Source organism: Ogataea haglerorum (assembly GCF_019207285.1).
Source record: "Ogataea haglerorum isolate 81-453-3 chromosome Unknown 81-453-3_NODE_10_length_422072_cov_98.086364, whole genome shotgun sequence".
In the NCBI taxonomy this organism is placed as follows: Eukaryota; Fungi; Ascomycota; class Pichiomycetes; order Pichiales; family Pichiaceae; genus Ogataea; species Ogataea haglerorum.
This window is the reverse complement of record NW_025065160.1, coordinates 25,829-40,701: the sequence shown is the minus strand read 5'-3', so window position 1 is coordinate 40,701 and position 14,873 is coordinate 25,829. Positions and strand designations below refer to the sequence as shown.

Genomic DNA, 14,873 nt, shown 5'->3' with positions numbered 1-14,873 from the left:
AGAGAAAAAGAGAGACAAACGAGTGAGAGCGAAGGCAGAATGTTTGGGAGACTCAGCTACAGTGTTCGATGACAGTACTGTGGTGAGAAGAAGACGAGTTTCGGAATGGATCAATGACCAGAAAGAATATGACTCGGATACAGACAGTGTGGAAACGCCTTCGCGCACAGCCTCCTCTATTTAGTTCATAAGGGCTATCAAGATCAACAAAACAACCACCAATACGACCAGGAATATGCATGTCCACTTTCCTTTTTTCTTTTGATACGCATCCGCCTTAGCAAGCTCACGATGTGCTACGCGGTTATCACTGGTATATGTTAATAAATTGTCCTCGATTGTATCGATCTGTTCGCCTTGCTGGTCCACCATTTCATTCAAGTCCTGAAAGATCTTATTAATATCCTGAACACCGCGAGATATGTTATCGATGGCTTGTTCTCTTTGTTGTATAATCGACTCATGAAATTCCAGCTCTGCGTTAGTGATCTGGGTCTTCTGCTGCTGCTGAAGAAGAGGAGTCGTTTCGGCAGCGCTGGCGTCCTTTTTGTTGTTTTCGTACTCTTCGTTTACCACCACTGACTGAAGCCGCTCATTGTACGCTCGCTGAACCAGTTGGTAATTACGGAACATCTCTGAACACTGCGCTTTGAGCTTCTGCTTAGTATACTGCAAAGTCGAGTTATTTATCACCTCTGGACTCTTTTCCAATAATGCCAGGCTTTGGTCAATTTCAGAATGAAGCGAGTTACATTTCTTGACTATTGATGACAGCTTGTTTCGCAGACCAAGAGTGTCCTTTTTAGTACCTAATTGTTGCTGCAGTTTATCGAACTTTGAGATGTTGGTGATCAAATCCGACAGCTGTGAGCTTATTTTGTTGAGCTGGTCTGTAGGGCCGGACGTGCTCCCATTGTCCGGGGCCTGTTTTTGGGCCTCCAGATCCAGATTGGCGAAAGACATTAAACTGAAGGAGGTAATCTTTTTTGTGGCGTGGGTGGCGGTGAAATCTTCAAGCAAATGGCTAGGGCCCAAAATATAATTTGCGAATCCCAAATTTCTTGACGCGTCGCGTAGAGAATGAAACACGATAAACGGGCAAGACTAAGAGCTGCTCGGGCCGGAATTAAGCTTTCTGATGAGGAAGATGGCTACGAGGACATCTATGAGGAGGTCGATGAGCAGCAATTCCGCCAGCACAAACAGCGTCAGCTTCTAAACGACGATTTCATCGTGGATGACTCTGGCAATGGGTACGCAGAAACAGGCGCAGACGATTGGGATGGCGCCAACGAGTACGCGAGCGAAGAGGAAGATGAGCCTGAAACTCGGCCACGCAAAAAGATTGCCAAAATCAAACGCGACACGCCACAGATCTCCTCCTTTTTCAAGGGAGCAGACACTGAGAATAAGCCAACTCGCAAAGTCGACAATCTTGACGACATTTTGAGCGACTTCACGGCCCAGGCAAGCAGCAATGCTCGTAGCACGCCGCTGTTCAGCGTGAAGAAACGGGCGGACGTGTTTTCCTCACTCAAGTCCGACAGAGTGAGGCCTGTGAAGCCGCTGAACGTGAAGAAGCTCATGTTTGAGGATGAGGTCCCTGCGAAAAAAATCAAGCTTAGCTCTGAGGATGAAATCTACGCTCCTGAGTCCGATCTTTCGAGCGTCTCGAAAATCGAGACGCCTTCTTCACCAATCAAAGCCGCGATCAAGGAAGATGACGAGTTCAGCTCGGACGACGAGGTCGACGTTACAACATTGAAAACAGCACGAGCGGACATCCAGAGAGTAAACTTGAGCTCAACAAGGGAGCTGAAGGAGACGAAGGCTGCCGACATTGCAACGTCTTCGCCAACGAGAGACGCGTCAGAGACTTCAATGATTAATAGCACTTTCGAGAAAGTGGACGAGTCACAAGTTGTCGACTCTGAGACAATACAGCTGTTCTGGATTGACTACGCGGAAGTGGACAATAGCCTGCTTTTGTTTGGTAAGGTCAAGACTTTGGACGGCAGGCATGTCAGCGCTGTGGTTCAAGTCAACGGCATAAGTCGAGAAATATATTTTCTGCCGCGTGAATCGCGGCTGGACGAGGACGATGGTCCACCGCCTACTGCCATGGATGTGCACGAGGAGATCATCCCGCTTTTGCTGGACAAGTTCGGGCTTGATCGAATCAAGGCCAAGCCGGAGACCAAGAAATGGGCCTTTGAGCTTGAGAACATCCCAAAAGAAACCGAGTACTTGAAAGTCCTGCTTCCTTTCCAAACGCCAAAGTCAAGAAACACCGTTCTGCCGTCAAGTTTGGAAGGAGAAACGTTCCGTCATGTATTCGGAGCAAATGCGAATATTTTCGAGACTTTTGTGCTCCAGCGGAACGTGATGGGCCCATGCTGGCTAGAAATCAAAGGAGCAGACTTTTCGGCCATCAAGAACTCTTCTCACTGCCAGGTGGAGGTCGCCGTTGCCGACCCAGCACAAATCAAACCGATAGATACTAACATGCCTGCTCCAGACCTCACGGCATTCAGCATCAACATCCAGCCGGTGACGAACCTCAAAGAAGGCAAGCAGGAAATCGGATTCGTCTCCTTTGCTGTGTACCGGAACGTCCACCAGGACACTCCAATGCCGGAAGATGCAGTTCCAGACGAGCTTCTGACTCTTGTGCGTCCTGTTGGTGGCTCGTTGGCCCTGCCCCCTGGACTCTCACAGTTGGCTGCTAAACGCAACATTCCGCTGCGGAGTTTCAATAACGAGCGCACTCTTTTGAATTGTCTTGCAGCCTTGATCAAAAAGACAGACCCTGACGTCTTCGTAGGACATAGATTGGACGCAGCTGTGTTGGACGTGCTGATGCGGCGGATGCACGACCTGAAAATCTCCCAATGGTCTACAGTTGGTCGCAGGAACAGAAAACAATGGCCTGACAGGTATGGCAAGGGATCTGGGCGGAATAACATGTTCTATCTGAAGGAAATATTTGCTGGGCGTCTATGTTGCGACATTGCGAACGAGATGGGTCAATCGCTGACTTCTAAATGTCAGTCTTGGGATCTTCCGGAGATGTATGACATCGTATGCAAAAAGAAGTTCATGCCGATGGACGTGAACCTTGCCAATCCTCAATTTGCAGAGGACACTAACCTGCTTCTTGCAGCTTTCAATGAGAACAGCATGAGCGTCAAAATTATAGCAGAGATCGCTTTCCGGGTGCAAATCTTGTCACTTTCAAAGCAACTGACCAACCTAGCCGGAAACGCATGGGCACACACGCTTGGAGGAACGAGAGCAGGAAGAAACGAGTATATCTTGCTGCACGAATTTACTAAAAATGGATACATCGTTCCGGATAAAGAGACAAGATCGCAAAGACAGGCGGCGGCAGCAGCTGCTGCTCTCGAACAGGATGGAGACGAGAGTACTGCGACGTCTAACAAGAAGACGAAGTACCAGGGTGGTTTGGTTTTCGAACCCGAAAAAGGTCTTCACAAGAATTACATTCTGGTCATGGATTTCAACTCTCTTTATCCATCCATTATTCAGGAATTTAACATCTGTTTCACCACTGTGAATAGATCGAATTTGGGAGAAAACGATCTCCCTAGTGTTCCACCATCAGAAGTTGCGCAAGGGGTTCTTCCGCGCCTGCTACAACAGCTGGTCAACAGACGTCGGGAGGTCAAGAAGTTGCTGAAAGATCCCCGAGCAACAGCTGTGGAGAAGGCTCAGTATGATATCAAGCAGCAGGCATTGAAGCTGACTGCAAACTCGATGTACGGTTGTCTGGGTTACGTCAACTCTCGATTCTACGCCAAGTCGCTCGCCATGCTTGTGACCAACAGAGGAAGAGAGATTCTGATGGACACGCGTCAGCTGGCAGAAAGCATTGGGTTGCGCGTTGTCTACGGCGATACTGACTCTGTCATGATTGACACGGGTTCGGACAACTTCCAGGAAGCTATGAAGATCGGTGACGACTTCAAAATCAAGGTCAACGAGCGGTACCGATTGCTCGAGATCGACATAGATAACGTGTTCAAACGACTCTTGTTGCATTCGAAAAAGAAATACGCAGCGATGAACGCTACCGTGGACGCTTCAGGACTTGAAAAGACCGTCTTGGAGGTGAAAGGATTGGATATGAGACGTCGTGAGTTTTGTCCGCTTTCGAAAGAAACCTCCACATTTGTTCTGGAGAAGATCCTGGGCGACGCAGATCCTGAAGATGCCTTGAACGATATCTACACTCACCTGGAAGATGTGAAAAATAAGCTGACAGACAACCAGATTCCAATGCACAAGCTCGCCATAAATACCAGGTTGTCCAAAGATCCAGGGCAATACCCCGGAGGCAAGTCCATGCCGGCTGTTCAGGTGGCTCTGAGACTACGAAAACAAGGCAAACTCGTTCGTGCTGGAAGTGTCATGACGTTTGTGATTACGGACAAAGGACAGGCCGACGGAGACTCTGTTGCTGACCGCGCGCGTGCTATAAGTGAAATTTTAGCCAACCCTTCGCAGTACAGACCTGATCCTTATTACTATCTGGAGAAACAGATATTCGCCCCAATAGAACGACTCCTGGAACGGATTGAGGGCAATGATGTTGTCCGCATGGCATCAGCTCTTGGGCTGGATGCTCGCAAATACGAGGCTCGCGCAAGATTCGTGCAAGATCGCGCTTCTGCAGAGTTGCAACCATTGGATTCCACGGTTTCAGACAGCGAGAGGTTCCGTGACTGCAAGCCCCTGTTTATAAGCTGCACCTCTTGTCGTGCGCCTTTTGAGTTTGGTGGAATCCAAGCTTCTAAAAGATACCAGGTCACGTTTTCCGGGGTCAAGTGTCTGTCATGTCAGCAAGTCTTGTCACCATTGGCTATTTCGTCCCAGCTGGAACACTTCTTGCGCCACGAGATTTCCACATACTACGCTGGTTGGCTCGTTTGTGACGATTGTGGCGTCAAGACACGCCAGGTTTCTGTTTACGGAAGACGGTGTATTGGCAAAAACGGCAAGGCCTATGGCTGTAAGGGTATCATGAGATACATATACCCAGACAAACAGCTCTACAACCAGCTACTGTACGCAATGAGCTTGTTCGATGTCGACAAGGCGAAGAAGCGTCTGTTGAAGCCGCTGACGGCCGATCTCGGAGTTGAAGATAAAGAAAACAAACTCGTACCAATGAACCAGGGAGAGTTGGACGCGCTTGTGGAACAGAATAGAGAATCGTTCAAAACATACCAGATGGTGATTGACAAGTACTTGACAGAGTGTGGACGTCGCTACGTCGACATGGGTGGCATTTTCGAGTTTATGAGTGTGTTTAAACGAGAGTAAAAAGTACATCATTTTTTATCCTGAGTCCATTGCAAAAGCTCCAGTCTTGCTTTTCTGACGCTATCCGTAAGCGATTGCCGCCATTTCGAGCGAGTCGTCTCCATACCAGACAGGCAATCTGAAAATTGTTTGGCAGCATCGTCTATTTGCTTGCTGACCTCTGGGAAATTTTCTCTTGAAAGAGAGTCCAGCCAGCCTGTGGTGTTTTGCAGAGTCTTTGGCATCAGGTATCCTGTGGCAACCAATCCAAAAGCCATAGGAGTAACGAACCGAAGAGGCAAAGACCTGGTGCGCACCATGATCGAACCTGTAAGCATAGCAGTCAAGATGTACAATCCGGAAGGAAGAACAGGTTCGGCAACTAGTTGGTGATACCTCTCGATTACATTTCGCTTTTCATTCAGATATGCAGCGTGAAGGTTCCTGTACTCGGCATCGAATATGTCCAGCTTCTGAACAGCATATTCACGGGCTTGTTTGGCGTATTTCTCTAGCGTGCTATTGGTACTGATGACTTTCCCCTCCACCACCTGCTTATGTGGGTTTTTGAGTAAATTCTCTTTTTTGCTGAGGTCCTTGGGAATAGCCTGGTTAAGTCCTGGAGTTGGCAAAATGTCCTCTTCGTCGGAATAAAATGAACGACCCATAATGAATGAACTCTGACAAAAATAAATAATTGGACGATTTATATAAAAAAATATTTCTATCCTAAAATCACCTGGTAGGACGTGTATACCATGGCCACTCCTCCTAAAACCACCAAGCTCATGTCAATGATTTTCATCAATCTCGTATGGGCGCAGATTTTGTAATGCAGCATTGGAGGATACATGTACACCAATGGAATGCAGGCGAATGAACCAACAAAGGACACAAACTGGTCAAGGTTGGAAGACCCCAAGTACGCTATGAGGCTTGTCCCAACCACCATGCATGTACGAAACATGTTTTTGGACCATTTTGTCGCAGAGTCGGTCTTTCCAGACCGTCTTTTGTAGAGTCTAGATTCAATAATTCTTATTGCGGGCAGCAGTTGTAGCGGAGCAGAAAGAAGGATAGCTATGGCGTAGAACAGTTGGATAGATCTCACTGCGATGGAAGACTGTGGAAGATTCAGAATCACTACTGTGTTGACTTGATCTCCGTAAGTCATGTATCCTAAGGAGCCTACCCCAATAAATAGAATGGAACAAACGATGATGACTGCACCCAACACTTTTGGATACTGTTCTGGATGCTTCATCGATTCTTGCACTGGAATGATTAATCCAATTCCCTCAAATGCAAAGATAGCCACACCAATGAACAGAGACCATTTGTCTTGGTTGAACAGCTCGACATGTGCCGGTCCGTTTTCTATGAGGTCCAGTGAAGCATAATAGACGATCGTAACCAGACCGCTCAAGATAAATATGTTTGCTAAGAGGGCTGCAAGCGATAGTTTTGTAATGTTTCTAATCAATGAAAGTGGTATAAATACCACACATTCCATTACAACCCAGTTACCAAGTGAGATGTCCACGCCGAAAAAATTGAGGACGAACGCCCGAAGGTTCTCAGCAGTGAAAATGGTGTATGCAGCCACAAAGCCAATCTGGGAAAGAATGATAGAGCTAAGGATCAGAAGTTTCATATTTCTTCCATAGAGAATCATTCCAATGTCACCGAATGAAGACACCCTAGTTTTCACCTTCGTCAACACAAGGATGTAGTAACACCAATATGATAAAGCTCCGAAAAAAAGCAAGGTTAAAGTGCAAAATAGAATGCCTCCGTTATAGAATGCGCGAGGTAGGAATAACACTCCCGTTCCAACAAACGATTTAAGAAGCAGGAAGAATGATTTCAACGTCGATGCAGTGCCCCCATGAGCCCGGGGCTCTAACAGAGGGGTCTCTTCGTCAGTATCCTTGTCAATAACATAGGAACAAGCCAGATAATCCTCATCTTCAAGATCCTCACCGGCAAAATGTCCATATATCGATAAGAACTCTAAGAAATTCCTGGTGAAGAATGTTGGCTTGGACAGTTGGTGGCCATATTTTGAGCTCTTATGCAGAATGAACTGTCTCCTGAAGCCTCCTGGAAGACGAATTTGCGATGCCGCGGAGCCGCGGCGTTCTCCAGGCAAATCTGCACCCGTCAAACTGCGTGACCGTCTCAAGTTGTTCTTCTTAGCGGGGAGCGTGTAGAGATCTCTAGTAATATCACCACCCGCTAGTTTGAGCGAACCATTTGCATCAGTAGCCAAATGTTTGGAAACATTCTTCCACAGTGTAGGATCGTCGATCGCGGAACTGTGGGAAGAGGATAGGGGAACGTCTACCTGTGGCTCACCACGTCCCAGAATAGACGTATCTTCTGCGTCTGATGATCCGGAAGTGGAAAGAGATGGATAAACTTGAGCGGAGGGATTCCTGTGCGCATTTACAGGGCTGGCCCTATCATCGATCACAGAGGAGCTAGGAGAGTCAGGCCGCTTCTGATTGAGAACAGATAAAGGCGTTCCAGAGACCAAGGGCGACGCTGCAAGCCTAGCCATGGATGTCCTTCTGCTGTTATTACGGCTTGCAATGCGAGCATCAGAATCACGTCGCACTATTGGTACCGGCCCTGAATTCTTTTTAGTGGGAGACTCGCCCATGCTGATAAATCTATAGATAAACTCTACTCTGTGTTTTAGTTTGAAACGTCGTCTTGTGGTAATCGTCGCGACGAAAAAAAATAACTAAATTATTCATGGTTTGGCCATTTGGGAAACGGTCGACACAGTCAGCCGAAGAGGAGGCTACAAGTAATGGGAAGGACAAGTCAGAGCAAAAAATATTCCTAGAGGATGTTCCCCCGAAGTTTGACACAGATATCCAAAAACCCGCTTCACAGCACACAACTCAGTCCAGAGAGATGAAAAGGATTCTGTCGAATCTGAGCTGGTCTGATTTCCACCCATCTAATCTACTAGCGATACCGTGTTTCCGAGATGCCGGATTGACAGGCTTCTCCTGTTTATTTGTGTTTTCGTCCGTGATGTTCCTCTACCATAAAGATATACGTAAAGCTGCCAATTGGGGATTTGGAGGGCTTATGTTGGGCGCAACATTTGCATGGGAGCAATGCAACGCTCAGCGGCGAAAAGAGCAACTGGCTGTGAAAATGGCCCAGGAACGGTATAAGCAGCGCCATCAGAGAAAAAGCGAATCATAATTCCGCCCTTTCTGTCATCTAAGCAGCCATTCTGGAGCAACCTCTTTTCTCGTGGCTATAGTGCTCACATCAAATGCTTCAATCAATAATTCGACGAGAATACGACCTCCTCGCACTCCTGTAAAACGTCGATATTCTTCGCTCACGCTGGCAAGGTTCCAGCCTTGTAGTTTCCGTAGACAGCCTATCACTGTTCCGGTTCTGTGTCTCCCCATGCCACAGCAAACAAGTAAGGGGTAATGGCGTTTGTCCGAGATGATCTCCAATGCTTGCTTTATAGAGGACTCCGACAGCCCATCCCAGGAGTTTGAGTCTATAGAGTCATAACCCAAATTGCAAAATAAGTTGATGTCGTTTTCCTCCATGAATCTCAGGAATGTATCCTGGGGCTCTTCGGTAGCAAGCCATATCACAGACTTCAGATGGAGCTGTTCGAGAAACGAGTGATTGATAGCAGACGGTTGGCCGGATCTGTATAGGTGTTTCTCGACAGGACAGAAGTTGATAGGTGGGACGATACGCAAAGAAGGCGGGCTCTTTACCACCACCGTGTCATCCTTTAACTCGTTCTCTATTGCTTTGTTTGGCAATTGATCGATCAGGACGGCGCCCTCCGGAGGCAACTTTGTCTTTTTCTCCATGAATGAAAATAAATTAATTTATTAAATATCTGATTTATTCCACGTATGGCAAAGAAAGACGCTAAGGCAAAAACCGTGCCTGTTATAAAGAAACAGGGCAACTCTGTTGCTGCAGAGCCTACGGCGAGTGCGATTTCACTGTTCCAGGAGCTGGGCAACTCGATGAAGATATCCTTCAACAGCTATATCTCGGAAACAAAGGACAACCAAAAATTGCGCCTGATCGACGCTTTCCTGGTATTTCTTGTGTGTCTCGGTATCCTGCAATTTGTTTTCTGCCTGCTGGTGGGAACCTTCCCATTCAATGCATTTCTGGGAGGATTTATCGCGACCGTGGCGCAGTTTGTGCTTACAGTGTCGCTCAGGTTACAAAGCCTGGATTCCAACAAAACCGTGTTCAAAGGAATCACTCCAGAACGCGCATTGGGTGACTATATATTTGCCAGCTTGGCACTGCATTTTGTCGTTCTTCATTTCATAAATTGAGCTCTCCAGTTATATATCTATTGTGCTACTGCTCTTCTTCTTCTTGGGCTATACTCATGGCGCTCTCACTTCCGTCATGCTCCTCGCGCTCGGTGTCTTCTCTGTAATCGTCCTGAGGAAGCTCAAACTCACATCTGTCGAACTCCTCTACTTCCTCTTTAGTTCTGGGGACCTGCCTGAGCCACTTCATACGAGGCCCCGAGGCAGCTCTCTCATTAATGCGGAATCCAAACAACTTAAGTTCATATTGCTTTTTGAGTCGCTGTTGACACTGTCTTTCGATCTCGGGAAACATCTTGATGAAAAGACCAGCAAAGGAGGTCCCGAAAAATGCACCGTCGATGTTCAAGTAGCGGGACGACGAAGGCAGGTAGATGTCGTTACAGCACGGACAGTACAGTCTCACGGTCTCGATTCCAGTCTGGTCGTAGCGTCCGATAGGTATGAGTCGCATTCCTTCGCAATAGTATCGAGGACAGGTTCCAAATACTTTCTGTTCGTATTTTTCTGCCATGAGATGGTATCCCTGCTTGGTGAGAATGAATCTTGCATGAATCAGTCCATATAGGAGCTGGGCTGCATGCTCCACCAGTGGAACGTTGGATACCTTGATGGGGACTTCGGGTTCCAAATCCAAAATAACATCCAGTGCCTCTCTATAGAACGGAACAACTGAGCTCAACCCCGTCAAGTTGAAGTCGTCTTCGATAAACTCTGGCGCCACTTCCACAAAGTAGTCATGTCCAAAGATCGAACAGTACTGGGAAATCCAGCTGTCCATCTCCTCACTCGAGTTCGACTCTAAGTCGTTGGATATATTCATTTAGGAGAATATAGTACTCTTTACACTTTTTTATCTTGCGGTCAAAATTTTCACCATGCAATTGCAAACACTGTTTTTGGTCGTCACTGGGTTGACGATACTGTCGAACCTGGTGTCTCTTGTGACCAAGGAGAGGATACAAGGGGCGGTGTATGTTGTGTTTTTGAGGCTCTTTTTGACTGGAGAGTATAACAAGCTGATGAAACTCAGGTCAGAACAATTGGCGATTAACAAGGAAAGAAATGCCATCAGCGCGCAAGATAACTACGCCAAATGGACGAAGCTCAACAGAAAATACGATGCACTAGCCGAGGAAATAAAGAAACAAGAGCACGCGCTCTCAAGCCAGAAATCATTAATAGACAATTATGTCTCCAGAGCATTGCAATTGTTGACCACGCTGCCCATCAACGCATTAAAACTCTGGTACGCCCGCAAAAGTCTCTTTTACACCAGACCAGGCACATTTCCCTGGATCATAGACGCAGTGATCATCAACCTGCCCTTCTTGCCCAGAGGCTCCGTGGGTATTTATGTTTGGTGTTTCTGTGTTAACAGGGTTTTCTGGATCCTCGTGGACTTTGTCAAAGTGCTCACCGAACCAAGACCCCTACCGCCGTCTAAAGAAAAAGTTAATTAATACACCAAAAGCGACCCTCAATACACACTAATCCCAAAGCAATGACTTAAATACCAAATTATCCGATCCATTCCAAAATTCCATCCAGCGACCCAAATTTACGTTTCTTGCGGCTAGGATCCAACAGCTTGTGAAGCTGAACAAGTTGTTCGTAGTTGTCAGCTTCCTGCGTTAAATTGTTCATGTTTAGGTAGCTTGCGGATCTGGTAAGTGGATTCAGTCTCAATGGTTTTAACTTTTTGTGGTGAAGTAGCTTATCCACCACATAGTGGAGCCAGAGTAGGTTCGTCGATGGACTATAAATAGACCAGTCGATGTCCGCCTCACTTTGTCCTGCAAGTTGCTGACGCATCATTCTGTAAACATCGAATTGATAGTCGCCCTTGCCTTTGAAAAAGTGCGGAGAATCAAGGCCTGTAAACATAGTTTGGCCACCGATCCTAGCCCTAGACAGTGTGTAATCGATGAGCTTCACTTCGACAGAGCTCTGCTCATTGAGAGTCAATTCAGCTAGAGAGTCCTGAGTGGTAGCAGTATGAGCACTGCCTTCAGACCGTTCTTTGATGACGATGTTACCCCAATGCAAATCACGGTGCTCGAATTCATAAGCGTCCTGTCCTCTTTTTAAGATCTCGACGATCCTGACAAAGATTTCTAATGCTTGAGTCCAACTTTTGAGCTCAAAATGTTCTAAATCTTGTCCCCCATACTCTAAGCGGATAATGAGATGAAGCTGACTTTTGGAGTACTCATCTGGCCGTGTGTTGTTGGAACCGTACTTATGATTGTACTTATCCCAAAGTTGCAATAACTCGGGAGGCATTGGGCCTCTCACAACAGTTGCAGACTTCATCTTAATGAATCCCGGCACAGAAGACATGGCCATGGTGATGCTTTGCTCCTGGATCAACTCTTTCAGTGTTGGCTGATTCAGATTCTCGTCGCCAAACGAGATTACTTTCCAAACGCTTTGAGGATCCCCGGTATGGGAGTCTCTTTCCAGAAAGACCTCACTGTAGGAAGAATCGGTGAGTTTCTCCAAAACCTTGGCTTTGGATAGCATCTTGTTCATCAATGAGTTGAAAGACACAACGCGTTGTTGATTGCAAAGCTTCAAAAGTAGCTTGTGCTGAAGGGAATCGTATTCTTCAGCACGAATAGCAAACACTTCCTTGTTCTCACAGCGAGTGCGAGTGCTTCCTGTGGACATGAAGGAAGAGATGGAGAGCAAAGACGAAGAGTTCCTGAGTTTGTTTTTGATTTTGTCCCTCGAGGTTTGGTTAGGCACTGGTAAAGAGATATCAACCGACATTCTGGAATTATTAGCCGTACCACCGACGAACGACTTTCTCAAATTGTTGAGGGTAAGTCTGCGAGAGGAAGAAGAAGAAAGCGTAGGTTCGTCGCGGGACGTAAGCGATCTTAGCGAAATGGAGTGTCTGAGTCTGAAAAAGGACGACTTTTTCTTGAGCTGCGGGGACTCGGGATCATCTTCAGGAATTGTTTGGGTATCAGCAATAATGTTTTCTGCGTTCTCGGCAGCCTCTTTGTCCCCTTTCACAGCACCGGCTATTCTGTGAGCTATCGATTTCAAGCTCGAGCCAGTGGATCGTGTCGATACCGATGAGGTGGTGGCAAGCGATAGCGTAGACAGCCGATTATTCTTCTTCTCTTCTCGTTCTGACAACTTGTTTATTGTTGTCTCCGCAAGAGCCCGTTTTCTGTCCGCACTAGGAGCCCCTCTGAGCCGGCTCAATGTGTCTCCACGGTTATCCTGATGTATCTCAAAGGAGCGGTTTTCTTGTAGAAGCTCATTTAAAGAGAGAGAGCCCGATTTGGTTGGAAGTCTGCTAATTCTCTTATGAGAGCCAAACGAAGGCACGGTTGGGCCAGGTGACCCTGTAAGGCTTGCAGAGCCCGAAAGAACCATGCCATGTCTTTTGTTGGACGCTAGCATGTCCACAAATACGTTTTGTTACACGTCACTTCTCAAATTTAGATATCTGAGGTTGTTTATTTGTAAATTAAAACAAAATGTATGAATTACTATGGAATATTATGTTGAGCTTGCTATATGCGGAAAGTTGTAAATATTTTGCACCAGCCACCGCGACACAGCCATCAAGCATTATTTACTGTTTTTATTTACTTGTAACCAGCTCATGGACCACGATTTTAGAACCTCGGTTATTCGCAAACCGAGCGCCAAACAGCTCGGGCAACAGCTTAGCCAGCATAGACTCGATGACTTGTTTGGCAGATCGCAGCTTTCGACGGTACGTGAGACAGAGTCGGAACACGCGCCTCAAAGGCTACTGAAAACCAAAAAGTCCAAGTTGCTCGCCAAATACAAAGATGACGACTTAGAAGACGACCAATGGGAGCAGTTCGAAAACATAGATTTGGGAGCGCGGCTAAAGCAGCGCCGAGAACACAAAGACACATTTGCACCGCGCTCCCAAAGCAGCCTTTCCATCTCGTCAGGATTCAGCAGCGTGTCTGCCAATAGCTCTCACTTCGTCGAGTCTGATACAGAACACAGCGACTATGCTGAAGATTTTGATGATCTAGAGCAAAATCTGAATCTGGCCCAAAAATTGGAGCTTCGTCGCCAACAGGCAGAGAAGCTAGCAGATATCACGCGACGCGCCTCCAGATTATATCTGGATGATGAACGTACCTATGAAGATGATTTCGACAACTTCCAGTCATCGGGACCAAACGTTCGACAGTTTAAAGTGGTGAGCCCGAGAAAGGTGCGCAGTAAGACTTCCGCTCCGGTTCTTTCAAACGACCTCGGTCGCCGCTCTCTCCGCAAGTCGTCCTCCACAATGGACATTCCTCGCTCGAGTCTTTCGCGCTCTCTGCATCGCACTATGTCAACGGTAGACTTGATGCCGATGGCCCGCGTTAAGAAATATACATCAGAGTTCGAAGAGACTGACGATTATCCAGAAGACTTGACCATTACTCTCTCCGATTACAAAAGACTGAAACGCAAGAGTCGCGCTCTGGATCTTTCTAAATATGCAGAGAAGGATACCCGTTCTCGTCGTACTCACTTCACAGATCCGTCAGTGACTAATAGCACACGATTAACCAAGGAAGGGAAGCTCAAGATGATTCGATCACTGGGACGGGCAAGGGCTCGTCAAGTGATGGGTGGCATGATCTACGATCCGGAGGAAATGAAGTGGCAGGGTAATGAAGACGACTTGAGCCTGTTCGAGTCGCAGATCTCTAGAAGACCAGCGCCATCAAAAAAGTCTTCGATGCAACGCAGCCAGAGTAGCAAGAATTTGCAAGTTGTCGGAAACATGATATACGATGACGAAAACCTTCGCTGGGTTAGCATGACAGGCAAATACGAAGATGACCCCTTCGCGAATTTTGATGATACCATCAAAGATCCTCCAAAGAGAAAGAAAGAGCCCAAAAATGTACCTAAAACTGCCCATACCGAGCACTTCCTCATATCGGACGATCTGTACAAAAGTTGGAAGCAAGAACACCAGCGCTGGGTGCGCAAGGTCAGCAACTGGTTTCCTACTGACGACGAGGGATTTGCTTACTGCTATGAGTTAAAGACATTCTTAAATGATAATTAGAAAATAAAGCTATTGATAATCCCAAATAGGAAAAAATTCAGATTTATGTTCTTTCGAGGTGGATTAATTAGCGACCCGCTAGGCCTTGTTTCAAACCGAGAGAAACTATCTGACAAACCTCAGAC

General features: G+C 46.8%; 11 protein-coding genes across 11 annotated transcripts; 5 read left to right on the top strand and 6 right to left on the bottom strand.

The window, feature by feature from the left end:
* Positions 1–180: 180 nt before the first annotated feature.
* Positions 181–963, bottom strand: KL911_003629 (uncharacterized protein; the record flags this gene model as incomplete). The annotated part of the gene is made up of 1 exon (XM_043198830.1): positions 181–963. The coding sequence occupies one exon, from the start codon at positions 961–963 to the stop codon at positions 181–183; it is 783 nt and encodes a 260-aa protein (XP_043053413.1).
* A 117-nt stretch (positions 964–1,080) lies between these two features.
* Positions 1,081–5,346, top strand: KL911_003628 (uncharacterized protein; the record flags this gene model as incomplete). The annotated part of the gene is made up of 1 exon (XM_043198829.1): positions 1,081–5,346. The coding sequence occupies one exon, from the start codon at positions 1,081–1,083 to the stop codon at positions 5,344–5,346; it is 4,266 nt and encodes a 1,421-aa protein (XP_043053412.1).
* An 8-nt stretch (positions 5,347–5,354) lies between these two features.
* On the bottom strand, positions 5,355–5,993 carry KL911_003627 (uncharacterized protein; the record flags this gene model as incomplete). The annotated part of the gene is made up of 1 exon (XM_043198828.1): positions 5,355–5,993. The coding sequence occupies one exon, from the start codon at positions 5,991–5,993 to the stop codon at positions 5,355–5,357; it is 639 nt and encodes a 212-aa protein (XP_043053411.1).
* Positions 5,994–6,049: 56 nt separating this feature from the next.
* On the bottom strand, positions 6,050–7,990 carry KL911_003626 (uncharacterized protein; the record flags this gene model as incomplete). The annotated part of the gene is made up of 1 exon (XM_043198827.1): positions 6,050–7,990. One exon carries the CDS (start codon positions 7,988–7,990, stop codon positions 6,050–6,052), a length of 1,941 nt encoding a protein of 646 aa, XP_043053410.1.
* Positions 7,991–8,085: 95 nt separating this feature from the next.
* On the top strand, positions 8,086–8,550 carry KL911_003625 (uncharacterized protein; the record flags this gene model as incomplete). The annotated part of the gene is made up of 1 exon (XM_043198826.1): positions 8,086–8,550. The coding sequence occupies one exon, from the start codon at positions 8,086–8,088 to the stop codon at positions 8,548–8,550; it is 465 nt and encodes a 154-aa protein (XP_043053409.1).
* A 14-nt stretch (positions 8,551–8,564) lies between these two features.
* On the bottom strand, positions 8,565–9,191 carry KL911_003624 (uncharacterized protein; the record flags this gene model as incomplete). Its single annotated transcript, XM_043198825.1, has 1 exon — positions 8,565–9,191. The coding sequence occupies one exon, from the start codon at positions 9,189–9,191 to the stop codon at positions 8,565–8,567; it is 627 nt and encodes a 208-aa protein (XP_043053408.1).
* A 45-nt stretch (positions 9,192–9,236) lies between these two features.
* KL911_003623 (uncharacterized protein) lies at positions 9,237–9,677 on the top strand (the record flags this gene model as incomplete). Its single annotated transcript, XM_043198824.1, has 1 exon — positions 9,237–9,677. One exon carries the CDS (start codon positions 9,237–9,239, stop codon positions 9,675–9,677), a length of 441 nt encoding a protein of 146 aa, XP_043053407.1.
* Positions 9,678–9,702: 25 nt separating this feature from the next.
* On the bottom strand, positions 9,703–10,500 carry KL911_003622 (uncharacterized protein; the record flags this gene model as incomplete). The annotated part of the gene is made up of 1 exon (XM_043198823.1): positions 9,703–10,500. One exon carries the CDS (start codon positions 10,498–10,500, stop codon positions 9,703–9,705), a length of 798 nt encoding a protein of 265 aa, XP_043053406.1.
* Positions 10,501–10,555: 55 nt separating this feature from the next.
* KL911_003621 (uncharacterized protein) lies at positions 10,556–11,140 on the top strand (the record flags this gene model as incomplete). Its single annotated transcript, XM_043198822.1, has 1 exon — positions 10,556–11,140. One exon carries the CDS (start codon positions 10,556–10,558, stop codon positions 11,138–11,140), a length of 585 nt encoding a protein of 194 aa, XP_043053405.1.
* Positions 11,141–11,198: 58 nt separating this feature from the next.
* Positions 11,199–13,097, bottom strand: KL911_003620 (uncharacterized protein; the record flags this gene model as incomplete). The annotated part of the gene is made up of 1 exon (XM_043198821.1): positions 11,199–13,097. The coding sequence occupies one exon, from the start codon at positions 13,095–13,097 to the stop codon at positions 11,199–11,201; it is 1,899 nt and encodes a 632-aa protein (XP_043053404.1).
* A 205-nt stretch (positions 13,098–13,302) lies between these two features.
* On the top strand, positions 13,303–14,748 carry KL911_003619 (uncharacterized protein; the record flags this gene model as incomplete). Its single annotated transcript, XM_043198819.1, has 1 exon — positions 13,303–14,748. The coding sequence occupies one exon, from the start codon at positions 13,303–13,305 to the stop codon at positions 14,746–14,748; it is 1,446 nt and encodes a 481-aa protein (XP_043053403.1).
* Between the last annotated feature and the right edge of the window lie 125 nt (positions 14,749–14,873).